Source organism: Ornithorhynchus anatinus, chromosome 16 (genome assembly GCF_004115215.2).
Source record: "Ornithorhynchus anatinus isolate Pmale09 chromosome 16, mOrnAna1.pri.v4, whole genome shotgun sequence".
NCBI lineage: Eukaryota > Metazoa > Chordata > Mammalia > Monotremata > Ornithorhynchidae > Ornithorhynchus > Ornithorhynchus anatinus.
In genome coordinates, this window is record NC_041743.1 from 7,260,787 (window position 1) to 7,278,952 (window position 18,166).

At 41.4% G+C, this 18,166-nt stretch overlaps 1 protein-coding gene and 1 non-coding gene across 2 annotated transcripts in view; one reads left to right on the forward strand and one right to left on the reverse strand.

Moving 5' to 3' along the window:
- COP1 (COP1 E3 ubiquitin ligase) overlaps positions 1 to 18,166 on the reverse strand; it is a 173,446-nt gene that overhangs the window by 81,575 nt on the left and 73,705 nt on the right. Inside the window, exons 13-14 of the mRNA XM_039914350.1 lie at positions 15,475 to 15,589; positions 9,389 to 9,524 (exon numbers count right to left, since the gene is read on the reverse strand). Of these exons, the coding sequence (XP_039770284.1) occupies positions 9,389 to 9,524; positions 15,475 to 15,589 (251 nt within the window). The remainder of the gene's footprint in view (positions 1 to 9,388; positions 9,525 to 15,474; positions 15,590 to 18,166) is intronic.
- On the forward strand, positions 9,731 to 9,868 carry LOC114817536. The gene has a single exon (XR_003765399.1). It is a non-coding gene; the product is annotated as a small nucleolar RNA SNORA7 (small nucleolar RNA).

Consider the following 18,166-nt stretch of genomic DNA (forward strand, 5'->3'; position numbering starts at 1 on the left):
ACATGTGCTTTAAAACCACCCAGTGTTAAATAGAACAGGGTATTTTGAATGAGTTGTCAGTAGCTGAATTAATATTTCCATTATAAAATTTAATTCTCAGCCCAGAATCAAGGAATAATGCCAAACTCAGGCTGTTCATACTGGAAAATCTTCATTTAAGATAGGCATCTACATTATGAATTAGTGTAATGGACTACACCAACCACAACTTTTACAATCAGTGGTACTTCCTGAATGCTTACTGTGTGCAGAGAAACACACTAAGCTCTCGGGAGAGTACAATACAATAAAGTTGGTAGACACGTTCCCTGCCCACCAGGAGCTTCTCATCTAGAGGGGAAGGCAGACACCAAAATAAATGCATCTGGGTTAGGGTTACTGCTTCCACAATTGATAAAAGAATTCCGATCTCTCCCCCCCATCTTCCCCACCGTCCTCCCTGAAGATCTGGAAGCAGAGTGGCAGTGGTTCCCTTCTCAAGTTCCGGCTGGGTCCCATTTTGCTTGCCCAGGAGAGGAACACATTATCATGGCTATCATCTTGATTGCCAATGCTAATTATAAATTTCCTTCTCTAGAGATTCCAGGATTATTTAGCTTCGAGAGGGATGGGTTGAAATTTTTGCTAGCATTAGAAGTAGTAAAGAGGTCTGCAAATCCCTAACCACTGTCTGTCTACATTATAAGTTGTTTAGACTATTTTCTCAATTTTCTAGGCACTGATTTTAACTACATTTAAAAGCACATCAATTATGAATTCAGCCTGTAAACAAATGCCCAAAGGACTTAGCTCGAAACAACTGCTTCCTTGGTTCTCTCGGCTGGCATTGACTGGCTGATGCTGAAATGCTGGTTGAAACATCTTCCTCTGATGTGGTTCTGTGAGTTTCATCAGAGTGTTATTTTTATTTGGCATTTATTTTTAATGTGTTTGCCTCTGGCACTTAACATGCAACATGCATCTCAAGGTGTTTTAGAAATAAAGATCAATTGAATGATTGCCATATATTGCTTCACTTACTTAGTGGGATGTCTTGGACCCAACTTGGTCAATTCCATCCTCTCGAATTAATTTTTGGCCCCTTCTCTGTGGGCTGCATAACTCTGGCCAATTTGACTGCTGCCCAGGAAGAGCTCAGTTTGAGGGGAAATGATATTCCACAAGGGGCAGTCTTTTATTCAAGGAGTCTGACAGATTGGGATCATTTGTTGAAGTAGTAGAGGTAAACAGAGCGGTAGAGTCAACTAATGTCAAATAAAGGAGAAAAGGTAAGAAAAATTACTTCTCTCCCCAGTAAAGACCCCCATTTCATGTGCTATGCGGCAGTGATAGCGTGACCCATCGTAGCCTAGCAATTAAACTAGAAGAGCTCATTCTTTGCTTTGAAAATTGAAGAGGAAGCACGTCTCATTTCATAGTTCTGTATCCACTGTTGCTTTTTACCCAGCAACCAGCCGAGTCATAATCTTTAATCGATATCTGTATTACTTTGCTGCTTCATTAGGAAACAATCAAGTTTCTAAATGCCTAAACCTCCATGCCAAAGAAGGGTGCTATTTCATGCTACCAGGGACACTGAGCTGGTTTTTTGGGGTGAGGAGTTTGGTAGTGAATATTTTAAAATGGTCCTTCGAAGCATCAATTACTAAGCGGGTTGAAAAACAAAACATCCGATCTCACTATGAGCTATCACTGAAGCTCAGGACAGAATTTTCCAAAAAGAACATAGCTGGGGAAGGACAGAGTAAACTTCACTGAACTGTCCTTAACTCTAAACTGTCAGAAGATAATCCCTCCCTGTACAGCCTGACTGCTTTCAGCTTTTTCATCTTTGCTATGCCTTAACTTTCAACACTCAAGCACTGGAATTTCTCATTCCCCAACACTCCCCCCTCCCGACGAATGGTGGTGTTAAGCGTTTACTATGTGTGAGTTTACTTAGACTATGAGCCTCACGTAGGACAGGAACTGTGTCCAACCTTATTAACTTGTATTTACCCCAGTGCTTATAACAGTATTTGGCACACAGCAAGTAGGGGGTTGTAATATTATGAAATCTTGTCATTCATTCACTCACTAAACCCAGCCAACCTTATGGTTTGTAAGCTGAATTCTACAATTCGATCAGCTGTTCGAATTGACTTCATGACTAAAAGAAGTGGTAAATTATGATTTAAAAACTCATTTAATCTGCAGATGAGGCAGCTTTAAAGCTTTGACAGAACACAATGGGAACGAGATCTTAGTTCAAATTTGTAGGTCCTACTGGTGACTTCTGAAATGTATTTATTAACATTTCAATTCAAATTATGCATACTCTTCTTCCAACCTCAAAATAAATATCCCATAATGTACAGACCTAAGAATGCATCTTTCTGTAATAAAATTATTAGACTTAGGTTTTGGGTTGTTATTATTTTCTCTCCCCATCCTTTAACCCCTGAAAACACACAGAGCCATTCAAAAAACTTACCTGTGTTCTTCTGGAATGCCAAAGTTTGCTAAGAACTGAAAAAAAGCATGTTTTCAAAATAACATTGATTACAGCAGTTTCCTAATCGCAGAATGGACACTGTTCCATTTCAGAAAATTTCTCAGCCCTGCAGTTCATGGATAATAAAAAGGGGTAGCTTCTGGTACAACTCACTGCCAAAGAAACAAATGGCATTTTGATGAAATGCAAACCTATGGCTTTTCCAAACCTAGAGAATGAGCCCTGGCCAACTAGTCTCATTAGAAGATAGATCATAAAATCTGGGCCAGAAACTGGGCAATACTCATTAGTATGACTGGTTCTTCAAGGGGTATACGTTATGCCAAATCACTTCATGTGAGAGGTGTCATGAGATCTGGCCTGGCCCATCAACTCTGAAAAACTTCTCTTTTCACAGACTGAGGTTTACAGGCCTCATAGCATCAGTCATAAACGGCATTGTTCAGGCTAATATTAACACTCCACATCAACCTCTCTTATTTCCTCCTTATGTAAGCCGAGGCTGAGAACCCCAAAAATAAAGTTTGCTCGGCTTCCTTTCGCATGGCTTTTTAAATATCTTGTAGGGTTAGGGCACATTCAGTCTTGTAATGTTGATATTTTAACCTGCAATGAAACAGTGTGGCATGTGGGCAGCCTTATCCCATGGTAAGGGAAATAACTATGAAAGGGCCTAACTTCAAGGCCACCCGGAGTAGCCAATGGTACACAAAATTTACACTACTGGAGGCAAATGCCACCCCTTAGATCTACTGAGTTTCTTACTCCGCAAGCTATGATTCAAGAAATCTGGAGGGGGGTGTGGCCTCTTACACTAAGAGCCTTTGTCCCTTTCTATTAATATTGACAAATTGAACAGACACCAAGTAATGGAACAGATATCTTCTAAGTACAGATACTCTAGAAACTCCACTTTGGCCAATAACTTCAATCCCCTTCTCTCACCAAAGATGTTAGCACATACGTAAACTTTCTCTTCTTTTCCTTGCCCCACCCACACTTCGGAAGAGATGAAACTGAGAAGGCAGACAACAAAAGGGAGAAGCCGCTTGGAGCACTGTCTTGGGTAATAAAGAGTGGCCCTATTACTCAGCAAATGTGTCTGCTTTGGAATGACAGTGCTCTCCCACATTTACAAAATTTGGCCACCCACTTCCCTCATTCCCTTTAACTACCACCTCTCTGCAGATAATTACCAAATCTATTTTATAACCCTGTCCAACTCCCCCCATCCTGTAATCTCGCAATTTCTCCTGCCTCTAGAACATCTACATAAGGATGTCCTACCGGCTCCTCACGCTCGACGTGCTCAAAATGGAATTCCTCAACTTCCCTTCAAAACCTTCTCTGTCAGCCAACTTTCCCATCCTAGTTAACACCACTGCCATCCACCCCGTCTCCTAAACTCATAACCTTGGCATTATCCTTGACTCCTCCATCTCTTTCAAGCCCCATATTCACTCTGTAACCAAATCTGGTCAGTTCTTCCTCCCCAACAACTCCAGAATCCATCCCTAACTCTAACAACCAAATTAGTCCAAGCAAGTGTCATCAATCAATCAGTCATGTATATGGAGCGTTTACTGTGTGCAGAACACTCTAAGTACCTGGGAGAGTACGATGTAACAGAGTCGGTAGACCCATTCCCTGCCCACAATGAGCTTACAGTTTCTTATCCCGACTAGACTACTGCAAGACTCCACACACAACTCCCTGCCTCTAATCTCGCCTTACTTCAGTCCACACTTCATTTTTCTAAAACATTGATCTGTGCAGGTCTCCCCATTCCTCAAAACCCCTCAATAGTTGCCCATCCATCTCCACATCAAGGAAAAACTCCTGACCACTGGCTCTTAGATTGTAACCCTGTCTCTAGACTGTAACCACATTATGGGCAGGGAACATGTCTGCTAATTTGGTTGTATTGAAAGCTCCGAAGTGCTTCGTACAGTACTGTGCACATAGTGAGCATGCAATAAACACTAATGATTAAGGCACTCAATCTGCTCTCTCTCCACGCAATATATCCTCCTTCCTCTCTTGCGACCTTCCAGCTTGGATGCTTTGCTCCTCTAAAGACAACTGTGCCTCACTCTCTTTTCTCCCACTGCTGATTTCTTGCTTCCATCCTCTCTTATGCCTGAAACTCACTCCCACTTCATTTCAGGGAGATGACTGCTCTCCTCATCTTCAAGACCCATCTGAAACTACAACTCCTCCAGGAGACCTTCCCTCATCTCCCCATCCTACATATCGCTCTCCACCCACCACCCGACTTCCACTTCCGTGTCACCTAAGCACTTAGATATTCACAACTCTCACAGCCTATCCACCACAAAGTACTGTCTTTGTACCTATTTTACTCTATTATTTCTGCCTACTTAAAATTCATTTTAGTGTTGGTATTCCCCACTAGATTGTCAGATCCTTGTGTGCACGGATATCCTACTGATTCTATTGTACCTTCCCAAGCAAAAGTACGGTGTGTGGTACACGTAGGTTTTCAATAAATACGTATGATTAAAAAAGATAACTCCTTGTTGAAACTGGAATGCGTGTCGCCTAGTGAAAAAGAGCACAAGCCTGGGAGTCAGAGGACCTGGGTTCTAATCTTGGCTCCACCATCTGTCTGCTGTGTGACCTTGGGCAAGTTACTTAACTTCTCTGTGCCCCAGTTTCTTCAAATGCAAAAAGGGGCTAAAATACCTGTTCTTCCTCCTATTTAGACTATGAACCCTATACGGGGCAAGGACTATGTCTGACCCCATTAACTTGTATCTACCCCAGTGCTTAGATCAGTGCTTGATACACAATAAACGTTTAACAAAAATACCAATTTTAAAAAAACAACCTACCTCTGCCTTTACTCCATTTTCACAAATTCTGAATGGTGCTCTGAAGATTTCAGTAACAGACCTTTAAGTGTAAATATATTTTTAAAAGCATATGGCAGAAGTTACTTCTCTCTGCCTTAACATCAATACCAACCAAAATTCCTGAGTCACAGTGAACGCCTCTATTTTCTCTAAATAGAAAAAACCTCTGTATTCTACATCATCTGCCCCCCAAAATGAAAATGTATTCATGCATTTCTTTCATTTCATTTATAACACACCAAAGGTGGGGATTTTTTTATGGTCTTTGTTAAATGCTTCCTATGTGCCAGACACTATACTAAGTGCTGGGATAGATACAAGATAATCAGGTAGGACACAGTCCCTGTCCCACGTGGGGCTTACAGTCTCCATCCCCATTTTACAGATGGGGTAAAATTGAGGCCCAGTGAAGCTAAGTGACTTGCCCAGGCTCACACAGGAGACAAGTGGTGGGGCCGGAATTAGAACCCCACTCACTAGCCTAGTTAGAACTCACTAGGCTAAATGGATTCTAAGATGCGTTTGTTTCCAAAAAGCAAAATGAAAAGCTCATCAATGGAAGAGAAGCAACTAGCCTTACCCACTGACTCTTCAGTTTCTGGAATTTACAGAAAAAAGTTCTTAGGTCAGTGCAAAAGGAAGGATTGGGAACTGAAATGGTTAAACGAAAATGACAGAGGAAATGCACTCTTAATGGCTTTCTTTTAATATCACTTATTTAGGAAGGCTTAGAACATGTTTCAGTGTCAAAGCAAGAGAGTTTTAAAGGGCTTATAAACCAAGACAGAACGGTCTAGCTATTCCATGTTTTTGCTTAACACTCCTCAAATCTGGATTTCTTTGGCAAAACTGACCTTTTGAAAGAAAACCACAAGATTCGTTCTAACTTCACTGGAAGCCACGGCAAAAGCCTGGTGTCAAAGGAACTTCACACATTGGTTTTAGTGCTCCAATTCTGCCACAAATGTTTTTATAGTATTGCTGTTGTTTCACTGGACCATATACAAATGAGGTGGCAGTGGCCAAGGACAACTCGTTAAGTTTATCAAAGTCATTAAATACACAGCCAGCTTGCTTTGTTTTTCTGTGGTCTTGAAGATTATTTCAAGGTATTTACATTTTTCTTTTCATTTAAGTGCTCAATTGCTCTGACAGATATTGCAAGAATCTGACTGAATAAAATCCAGACCTAAGAACACTGTGCCTTACATTCTCCCATTTACAGAAAGCATTCCAGCCACTTACTAGTATGACAGCTGGTGAACAGAGTGAAAAAAGAGAAATATTGAAAGGCCCAGCGCCTGGTCTCCCAGAAGTGGCAGTCATATACACTTTATATTTACGGCTCACCAGCAACTTAGATCTGGTTCAACCCCTCTCTCCCAGCAGCTAATCGGACAAGAACAGAAGAGCTCAGGCACGAAGGGATAAAATATGGTGCCCGGGCCAAAAAAGTGGACAGGCAGCTATGGATGACAAAATACATTCTAACGTGCCCCTGCAACTATTCATGGCACCAGAAGTTTTCACTAAGTTCTAAATTGTTCTTCTCCTGGCAATCGCTAATCAAATTAAAAAACAAAAACGCATCCCACTGTTACCTTTTAGAGAAAATGCCTTTCCCTGCTTTGCCTGGTTCTGGGGGTGACCGCTCACAAAGGCCTTGTGATATTCGTGCACAAGACCTTGGACGTTAAGAGTTCCAACTCTCCATCCATTGTGAAGACTAGAGCCCCGGTGCTATTTGCAAACTAAACAACGGCTGCCACCTTGTGGACTGGTGCTAATTTTACTGGGGAAACAGAGAAACTTGATTATCACAGCTGCAGGAAAACCCATTTGAAGACTAGAATTGTCTGCTTTTTCGCCTGTTGCTTCCCAGGCTGATCTAGATAGCTTTGAGGCGCCCTCTGGATTGCTTATAATAATGATGGCATTTGTTAAGCACTTACTATGTGCAAAGCATTGTTCTAAGCGCTCAGGGGGATACAAGGTGATTAGGTTGTCCCACGTGGGGCTCACAGTCTTCATCTCCATTTTACAGATGAGGTAATGGAGGGACAGAGAAGTTAAGTGACTTGCCCACAGTCACACAGCTGACAAGTGGGGGAGCCGGGATTAGAACCCATGATCTCTGACTCCCAAGCCCGGGTTCTTTCCACTGAGCACGCTGCTTACATTCAGTTCTGCACCACCCGAATCCTGTATGGGGAGGTATGGTTATTTTTCCTCCCGGAAAGGAACCATTTTAATGTCATGTTTCCATTCAACAGACATTTCTGAGTCACAGTGAAATTTCCATTGACAACCCAGTAATTGGAAACAACCCTTCGCTCACCCAGTTCTCTCTCTCTCTCTCTCACACACACATACACTACACACACAACCAAAAAAACCTCAGTGGGAAAAACAGTGAGGACATCTGAAACACTATGAAGGCCTGTCATGTTCGATAGTGCTGTGGAGAGAGGGTAGCGGGGACTTGAGTTTCGAGCAGAAAATGTTATTGCCACCAGTACTCTGTTTCCAATTTGTTTTCCCTCATCTCCCAGGGTAGCCTGCCCAACTTCATTGTTAGCTCTCAATGACTGATTTCCTCCTGGCCTATTAACAAAGATACCATTGTCAAGGGACATCCGAAATTGGAGGTGCCTCTTTTGGAGAAGTTAATTCAATGTACAGGAAGATGGGACCAGATGTTGGTCATACAGAGCCATCCCTTGAAGACTCTACAATACACAAATGACATTTTTGGTAACTAACCTCATCTTTAAAGAACAATATCATTAAAAAGAAACCTTTCCTAAATATTCACTTATGGTTGAACAATACCAGAATTCTACTCTCCCAAGCACTTAGAGAAGCAGTATTGCCTAGTGAATAAAGCTTGGGCCTAGGAGTTAGAAGGACCTGGGTTTTAATCTCAGCTCTGCTGTGTGGCTGCCGTATGATTGTGGTAGGGATGCTTAACTGCTCTGGGCCTCAGTTGCCCCATCTGCAAAATGGGGATTAAGACTGTGAGCCCCACGTGACCAGCCTGATTAGTTTATCTCTACCACAGTGTTTAGAATAGTCCCTGGGACATAGTAAGTGTTTAACAAATATGATTTAAAATACACACAAAAAACCCTTATTACAGTACTTTGCCCAACACCGCACAGAGTAAGCAGAAAAAGTAAATACCACGGATTCGTTGACTGATCTAGTGTAATACTAGAGCTGGTAGAAATAGGCCCCAAATGGTTTAATATTCAACAATGGTATAGAGGAAAACAACATATACCATCTCTCATTCTCTATTTGGAAAATATTTTACGACTCGACAGACTTCCAGCATTTTCTAACCAAATGCCCCCCAAAACTGACAATGTGTCAAAAGGAAAGAATTTTTTAAGAAAATCCAAATCCAATCTAATCGACTTGAGAAGCTCCTCAGTTCCAAGGGCCAGTCACACACTGAACCCAATCATCACAGGATAAACCGAAGTCCTACCTGGTGATTGTTTTATAGTTTGATCTCCTTAACTTAAAGTTGGCCATTCGGCGTTCTGTCAAACATGCTAATTAAAGGGTAAAAACTTAAAGAGGAAAAAAGGCGGTTTTGTTCACTTTTTTTGTAGAATCTGAAATTCCTTTTGCCTGCTAATTTTGCTTTATTCTCTTAAATAACCTACTTTTATTAGCAATTTAATGCTAGAGTCTAAGATCCCTGAGGAAAGGGATAATGCCTACCTACTCTACAGCTTCCTTCCAAGCACTAAAGTACAGACCTCAGCATACAGTACGTATGCAAAAACTACTTCTGACTGACTCTAGCAAAATACACAACTAATGCAGTAACTGGCCACCAGATTCTAATTTGCAGGTATTCAACCCAGTGTGAGGAATCTAGCTCCTGGTCCAAAAGAGAGACAACTTCACCAGCTCAATTTGCATATGAAATAAACTTGAGAGTTGTATTTGCAACAGAAAGTAGAGCAGTCTGGTCATTCCCCCCAACTAAGACAACCCTACTTACCTGGAGACTATGCTGGAGCCATTATAGAGGTCACTAGCATAAGATAATGTCGCCAAGGGTCGGACAGAGTTGTAGCGAGTGAACTTGGATAGGCACTCCTGAAACTCATCCAGTTGGCTTGCAGTCCTACTGTCATCTGTGCAGAGAAAGTAGAGGGTTTTGGGTATTTTTTAAAAATAATAGAAAGAATGAACTGCAGGTAAATAATGAGACTAAAAGAGGCCTAAAAAAGGTGAAGTCGCAATATTTTTCTGAGAATTCCTAGACAATGCACTTGAGAAACACTATTTTCTACAAACTAATTAGCTGACCTCTCACTTAGCTTGCACCTAGGAATTAAACACCCCCTCAAGATCATACCTGGAGAGTTTCCGGAACTCTACCAGTCTCAGCTATGGGAGGAAGAGTCAAACAGAGGTCTACCCATTCCATTCCTAGCTTGGGCAGTGGCTAGCAAGTGGAAGGCAATCTGCTACAAGGCAAAACTCACCCACGCTGGGCAGCAGCGGCGGCATGGGATACAGTCGAGGGTTGAGACTCAGGTTTACTGCACAGAAGGCGGCAATGGTACAGAACTTCCATATTTTTACCAAGAGAACTCTATGGATACACTACCAGAAAGCTTGCGTATGGAGGTGGGGCATTTTGGGAAGAGATGTGTCTATGGAGTTGTTATGGGATGGAGGAATTACCCACTCTTATCCCTACTGGAAATCAAGTCTCTATGGTGCTGAACTGGGTCAATCTAATATACTTTTTCTTGGCCTATCATTAGGAAATGGAAACACGGCTGCCCTGGGGTCAGTAACTTCTTCAAAGAGCTGAGCTCTTGGTCCAGGAAGATCAGGTCGTGGGACTAAAAATATTTTATTTCCAGGGGCGGCGGAGGGGAGGAGAAGCCCAAACTTACAAGGAACAGAAATGAACTGTAGAAATATTTTAGAGAGATAAAATTACACTCCTAGCTCCTCTTACTCGCCAAACTAGTTTTCTAGAGACTGGACTTTCCCATAAAAATATTGATTTGAGAAGAAAAAAAAAAAGAAACCTCTCTTTCCATTGTGCTTTCCAAAACTGCCAACTGAATGACAGGGAGAGTTGGAAAAACATGAAATTTTTGAGGCAGCATCCTGAAAAATCAATATCAAAAAATGGCTTCCAGTTAGAGCAAAAAGTACGTTCACATTGTGAAATATAAAGGTAGAAAGTTCTAGTGGAAAATTGGAAATATCTACCCTAGGAGGAGGAATGGAATAATGCCTTGTAAGAGGGGCTTAATCTGTGTCCAAATCCTTTGTAAATTAGCACTTTCTTCAATGAACTAGTCACAGGGCAATCATTTTGTATTCAAACTGTAATATTATGAACCTGGAAGAGATTTTGAGAAAGCATCTTGGTTTATACCTCAGCCTGCAGGCAAGACTGCATTGAAAAAATTATCAAGTGATAGCTGGCAAGTCTATTCTTGATATCCTACACTTCCCTGCTGCAAAACTGTTCATTGCTTCCCAGGAAACACTGCTGCTCAGAATTGATTGTGCTTTCTAAAACTGGTGGAAAAGATAGAAGTTCTCTGCTTTACCATTGTAACAATAACATGGCTCCTTTATTTCAACATCCTGAGCACTATACAAGGTTATATGCATGTTGTCATCCTTGATCCTTGATGAATCATGAAAATTCTTTGTTCTCCTGACAGAATCTCTGACACTAAATACCTGAAATCAAAATACAACATAATCCTTTTGTTCATGCTCATTTTGGCACGGTGGGGTCAAATTTCATGTGAGGGAGATTCGAGGCTGGGAATTGAGGGGGAGAAGAGGGTCAAACAGAAGAGCTTGGTTGATGTGCATTGATTTTCAGCAAAAATGACTTTTGAGTTTATTCTATTAAAATACACTTGCATATTGGTTTTATCTTAAAACATTTCAAATCCCAAAAGCCATCATTAAAAATATCTGAAGCAGAAAATGTGTCCGAGTAGAGAGAACACGGGCCTTGATGTCAGAGGGTTTAGGTCCTCATCCTGGCTCTGCCACTCACCTGACAGGTAAACAAGGACAACTTCTCTGTGCCTCATTTTCCTCATCTGTAAAATGGGGATTCAATATCTGTTCTCCCTCCAACTTAGACTGTGAGCCCCATGTGGGACGACTTTATCTGATCTGATGATCTTGTATCTACTCCAGCGCTTAGCAAAGTGCTGGGCACCTAGTAGATGGCTAACAAATACCACGACTGTTATTACCTGTTATTTTAACAGTAAATTCAGCCTATGAATTCAAAGAAAATAGTATAAAGTAACTGATATACTATGCAGATTAGTGACCCTACAAGGTTTGCTTAAATAATAATAATAGACTTGTTAAGTGTTTACTATGTGTGAAGAACTGTTCTAAGCACTGGGGTAGGTACAATTTAGTCAGGTTGGACATAGTCCCTGTCCCACATAGGGCTGATGGTCTTAATCCCCTTTTTACAGATGAGGCAACTGAGGCCCAGAGAAGTGAAGTGACTTGCCCAAGGTCACACAGCAGACATGTGACAGAGCGGGGATTAGAACCCAAATCCTTCTGACTCCCAGGCCCATGCTCTAGCCACTAGGCCTTGCTGCTCTCATTGTTTAGTCTTGAATGGTCAGCCTGTGTAGCTGAAGTAGCAGCAGAGACAGTAGCAGTATTTACTGAGGGGCCCACCTGGTAGAGAACACCAATCTGGGGTCATCGGATTAAATACCTAAAAATAACTTGTAGGAAATCAACCTTGACAGTTTACTCTGAGGTAGTTTTATCTCAAACCCACCGAGAATGAAAAGGGAAAAGAAAGACCTCCACAGGAGACATCTTTGAGGAATTGCAATGAGGTTCTACCCCTAAAGAGCTCATGTTTTGGCAGGCAGTGCACTGCAATTTTGAAAATGGAACACTGGATCCATTTCTGAGCACTTAGGCAATTCCCAAAGGCCAGCAGTAATGCTCTTGGGATGATTAGCAGATTACACTTGATAATCTTAAAAATTATCTCCTCGGGGTCTTCTCATTTACAATCACAAATGATATGGACAAGTAAAATACCTCCCAAGGAAAATCAAAGCATCTTTATACTGGTCCCGCACCTTCCTTCTCAGGAGCACGCGACACTCCACAAGCCAGAAGGACATTAATCTCGTCTCATTTTTTTACACTTTTAAATCTAAGTAAAGATCATTCTCCACTGCTCAGAATGGAGCCAAAATTGCTCCAAAGCATATATTATCTGCGCCTGGCCCTAACTCCTCTTCTCCATCCTGCTGCTATAGGACCATTATACCAAACTGGGAGAAACAAAGAAAAATGAACCTTTAGCTGTCCACTTTTGCTGCTCATTTAATGGAAGTTGCAACTATGACTTACAGGTTGTTTTAGGTTTCTGCTGGATTAATCAGTCTGCTCAATCAATGGTATTTATTGACAGCTTACTTTGTGCAGGGCACTGTACTAAGTGTTTGGGAGAGTACAACAGAGTTGGTTGAATATTCCCTGTCCACAATGAGCTTACAATCTAGAGGGGAATAATAATAATAATAGTATTTAAGCACTTAATATGTGCCAGGCACTGTACTAAGCACTGGAGTGGATACAAGCAAATCGGGGTTGGACAAAGACCCTGTCACATATGGGACTCACAGTCCTCATCCCCACTAGACAGATGAGGAAATTGAGTCACAGAAAAGTAGTGACTTGCCCAAGGTAAAACAGCAAACAGTTTGTGGAGCCAGGATTAGAACCCCGGTCCCTCTGACTCTCAGGCCTGTGCTCTATTCATTAGGTCACGCTGCTTCTCTATACAATATCTAGTGGGGAAAACTATGTTGCCCTGAAAACCTGTGTTAACATAGTCTAGGGTTAGCAGATATTTCAGATATATCTTCTGCTACATTCACCTTAACATGACCTTGAATTTGGAGGCCTCCTCTGAAATGACAATGAGAAATGCAGTTAGACAGCTGCTTAAACCATGGTTCTTTTCAACATGGCTCAGCCATGGAAACTGGTGTTAAAAGAAACAAAAAGTTGGATGGGGTTCGATGGGGTTTAGTCTGCTATTCTGAAGGCCAAGAGGAAGGCTGGTTTCACAGTGAGCTTGTGGAAATGGGCTTTGAAGGGATAGGCATGGAAAAACTTACTGGAAGAAAGACTTGAGACTGATCATTTTGGAGAGCAGTCAAGCTCAATTGCGCCTACCTTTTCTTTATGAAACTTGACGTATAATCACCAGCATCTGAAACTCACTCTCCTGAACTGAATGAGCTGGGATAAAACTAGAAATTTCTCTTTTGGCTTGGTCTTGCCTTGCATATCAACAATAACATGGTTCAGGTCAAAATCCTTGTCCATCCACTAGATTTACCAGTGGAGTGGACCCAGAGGATGGTTCTTCCTGCCAAACGGTTAACCGCCCAAGGAAACGGCACGGTCTTAAGTCAAGGCCTTCTGGCCGGGAAGCGAACCCTGCTGCCCTTCCCTCATTTGTGGGTACAGGAGAGCCATGAAAACTGAATTTTTGCATATAATGTCATTCCCAAACAACAGTGACCTAACCTATTTTGAAGCCTTCTTTTAATAAGGGGGGGTGGGGAGATCTTCAAACTGGACTCATGTTTTGTGGGTCTTTCGTAAAATCTCTTCATTCTTTTGACTATAAATAAACTTTCTTCTTATAGACCCCTCCCACTGCTTTCACTGCACACCCCCAAACTCCAGTTTCAGTTTGTTGTTGATGTAATGAGCAAATTGGTCTTCAGATATTTTGGTGGATCTTTCCCTCTTGTATGCCTCTTTATCCACTCTTCTCCTCTCTCCACGAACCTATTTTTTCTTGTGAGCAAGGGAAATTTGCCCCCATTCTCACTCACATGCTGGTGGAAGTTAGTTTTTGATGTGATTTAGAAAGAAAGTGGGAGAAGTGGAGGCAGAGATGGCAATAGTCCTTTGGTACATGTTAGGTGGAAAGCTGCAAAGGTAATTAACTTCATCAATATGCTTGCCAGAAGTACACATTTTGTGATCAGGGCAAGACAGACTTGGGACTGTGGTAAATTCCTGGAGTTGAAAACCTTTGTCAGAGTTTGACTCTAAACCTAGCATTGACCATAGGCCCCAATTTCCTAGAGAATTCAAGGCGTAAAATAAATGAAACCGGCACTGACCACCACCGGCCTTCAGCAAAAGGGCTGCTGGCCACTTGCAAGGTTTTATAAACACTGAAACCACATTCTCCGCTCACCCCCGCTATTCTTTTTCAAGCTGGGTTACTGCCAGTAGAGTTTTATTTCAGCACCATGCAGGCAAGCACGGGATAAATAGGTTAACAAGAGATCTCTGCCAGTCAGAATGTAGGATCCTGGCCACTTTCAATTTATCAGCTTCACGATGTAGTTTACAGACTATTACGGCTGGCAGAAGCTAGGGGCTCAATTCCCAAACAATAAAATAAAAATATGTTTTTCATTTGTAAAAACTGTTTACCATTAATTTCAGCTAAACTTGTAAACTAATCCCAGTTTAAGTTCCTCCGGGAAAAGGCACTATATAAATTCATGGTTTTCCACCCTCCTTTCCCCCCGAGGCAATTTTACCAATGAGCATGAACAAAAACCACCCAGGTTCTAAAGGAAAGAGGCACTGGAGGCGGTATCAAAAAACAACCGAGTCCAAAATTACAATGGCCAACAGAGTGGCTAGCAGAGTTTTGTCTGGAAAATCTGACCTGTGAGAGAGTTTATCTTAATACGATGAAGCAGTTAGAGAAAAACTCATTTCTGCTTGGTTTGGGCAGTTTTCGCTGTGTCCTTTTGTAGCCCAGTTCTAAAGATTTTTAAAATCACCAACTGGTAAAATAAGGGGGAACACTGAAGAAAATAAGCGTGAATGGGATTTTTTTTAAAAAAAAGTTACCTCTATCTACAAGCTGGGAATGGAGTAGGCCGCAAAAGCAAGTTCTGGTTTTATGGTCTTATGGTTCCCTATCACAAAAGTCAACTCCGGCAATGCGTGGCCCGCAGGAAACAGGCATTCTGCTTAGTTAAGGCAGAGTATTCATACCTGAGACACGTGACATCCTTGTGGAAAAGTAGCACTGCTCCAAGTCCTCAAAATGTGCCGTGAGCCGCTTCCGCCGTGATGCTAACGTGCTGTTGTACCATGGCTGCTTCTTTGTCTGGGAAGGAATCGTGAGGAAAGCCGTGTTTATTCCAAATGAAAGACAGATTGGGTGCATGCAGACTATGCACCACAGCCTGAACAATCCCCTTGCACATGAAGGACACAGCCTGTTTAATGGCATGGCATGAAGGTGGCATTGGGGGAACTGCTCTAGATCTGTTCTACTGGTGGGTGGTCCAGGACCCTTAGCCATAAAGACAGTTGGACATTGCATCTGCTCTAAGGATTTTCAGTTGGTTTGGGTCCTGATCCTTAGAAACTCTTTCCTCACTTCATTTTCCTCCCTTACCGGCTAGGATTGCATCATTGGAGAGTACTGCCTAGGTGGTAGACCTCTCGGCCACCAGTGGTGACCATTGGTTTTGATAGGTGTACACTTACTCCAACCGTCAGTCTTCTTCAGTCTAAATGTCGATCCATATTTTCGGTGTGCATACTTCCAAATCAAAATCACAGTGTATAGGCTATGACCAGAGTTCTTTTGATGAGGTTGCCTGCTCATTTGAAAGCTTTTTCTGCAGGATTAGTTTCATATCCTGACACCAGCTCCCAGATTCCTAGTTCTGTCTCTGAGCATGGCTGTGTGCAATAGGGCATATATGACTGAACCTAGTACACCATCCTGCTTCCTTCAATGGAGATGGGAAAAGGATCAAACAAAGTTCCTAAGATTCTGACACGGCCAGTCGTATCATCATAGAATGATCTTCTACCTCGATCATTTTTTTCTGGGCAGAAATGCAAAGCAACAGTAAATGGCTCAATACTTCAACTGTGGCAGAATGATGAATTAAATCTACTGTCACAATGTTTTATGGCATTGAGGGAAAGAATTACTTGTCCTTTCCACATTTCTTCCCTTTAAAAGAAAGCACACTAAAAACAAGCGAGGCAGTGATCCCAGTGCGAAAGGAATTCTTTGCATTAGCACCCTCACAATGCCTTAATTCCAGCGCCCTTGGATTGCAGGTGTATGGCTCTAGTGGAAATAAATGTTATCTGTTATCTGGAGGTTGGCCTCAAGCTTTATGCTGTCTTTCATATTTTAATCCAGGCTTACACCAGAGGTTGTGCTACTTTATGGGAGTACTGCAACAAAAGTGACCTACTACCATTAGGAACAAGTGTTTTCAAAGTAAAAGATTTCACTTAAAATGCTAAGGTAGACTTCAAGATCACACAGCAGACAAATGGCAGAGCAGGGATTAGAACCCATTCAATGATTCTCCCATATGTGCAATCTACACTTTCCAAAATTGATTATTCATTCATTCATTCAATCGTATTTAATGAGTGCTTACTGTGTGCAGAGTACTATTTTCACAAATAACATACACTGGTGAAAATACGTCTGGAAGGGCCCCTTGAAAGCAAATCACAAGTACAGTTAGAAATAATGGCTAAGGGTAATACAATGGTTCATTTCTTTGTTTTAATTCTAGAAGAAAATGGCCAAAAATTTCTCCACTGGTTGGAGCAATGTTATCTCCTATTCCACAGATAGACGATGACTTTGAAAACTTTATTATTGCTAAGTTCACCTCAGTAATATTAAAGGTACCTTATTGGTGCCTCAGTGGAAGCTGAATTGATAACTGAAAGGGTTCTACCCCTATCTGTGGTAAATTTAAGTCAAAATACACTAAAAAGTTAAATAGAACCAACAAAACCTGTCAGCTACACAATCACAGATTGATTCTCACAACTTAGACTGGGGGGTGGGGGAGTCTTCAAAGTATCTTGAAAACATAAGAAACTGAATCTCCAAAATGGGATTAAATCAAAAACAGAGGTGAATCGCTCAATGAAGACTACCCCTTCCCATATGCTGTCTGAGCAATTAGCAGAGAGTGTAAAAGCAATGATCGAATACTCTCATTCTTTGTGAAACAGAAAAGTAATCAATCAATTGTATTTACTGACTGCTAGATGTAGAGCATATTAAACGCTTTCGAGGGTACAATACAACAGAACTAATGACAACCTAACACTCAGATCAAATCCACTGACTACTAGCCTAGCTAAATCAAGTTGAAAACACTTAACTCCTTGTACTTTTGACAAATGCCCAAAACAAACGCACAACATCTAAACTAATCCTTGAAGTTAAACAAACTAAAATGAAAAACTAACAGAATTTGTATTGTTTACATGGCACCAGTTACAAATCCCAGGCCAATGTACAACCTAATGAAACAAATCAACAGTTAGGAAAACACACAGATTTCATAGGCCAACTTCAAAGACAGACTAAAAATTGAGTGAAGCACTTAATGTTATTAAAGAGCCAAAAAAAATCTACTTGGACTTCCAGGGGCAATGCCGTAATTTTAATGCAAGGTTCATATAGGCAACCAAACAAAGCAAAGATAACATTGGGCTTCCAATTAAAGGAAATTTAAATATAAAAACAAATATCTTAAACCTAATCCTCAGGCTAAGGAGAAACAAATACTGCTTTTCACAGTGTAACATTAGAATAATGAACACCAGAACTCTAGCAAGCCAGTCATGGAAAGTTTAAGACAATCAACTAAAAATTTAAGCAAGAGTCCAAAATTTAAAATCAAAG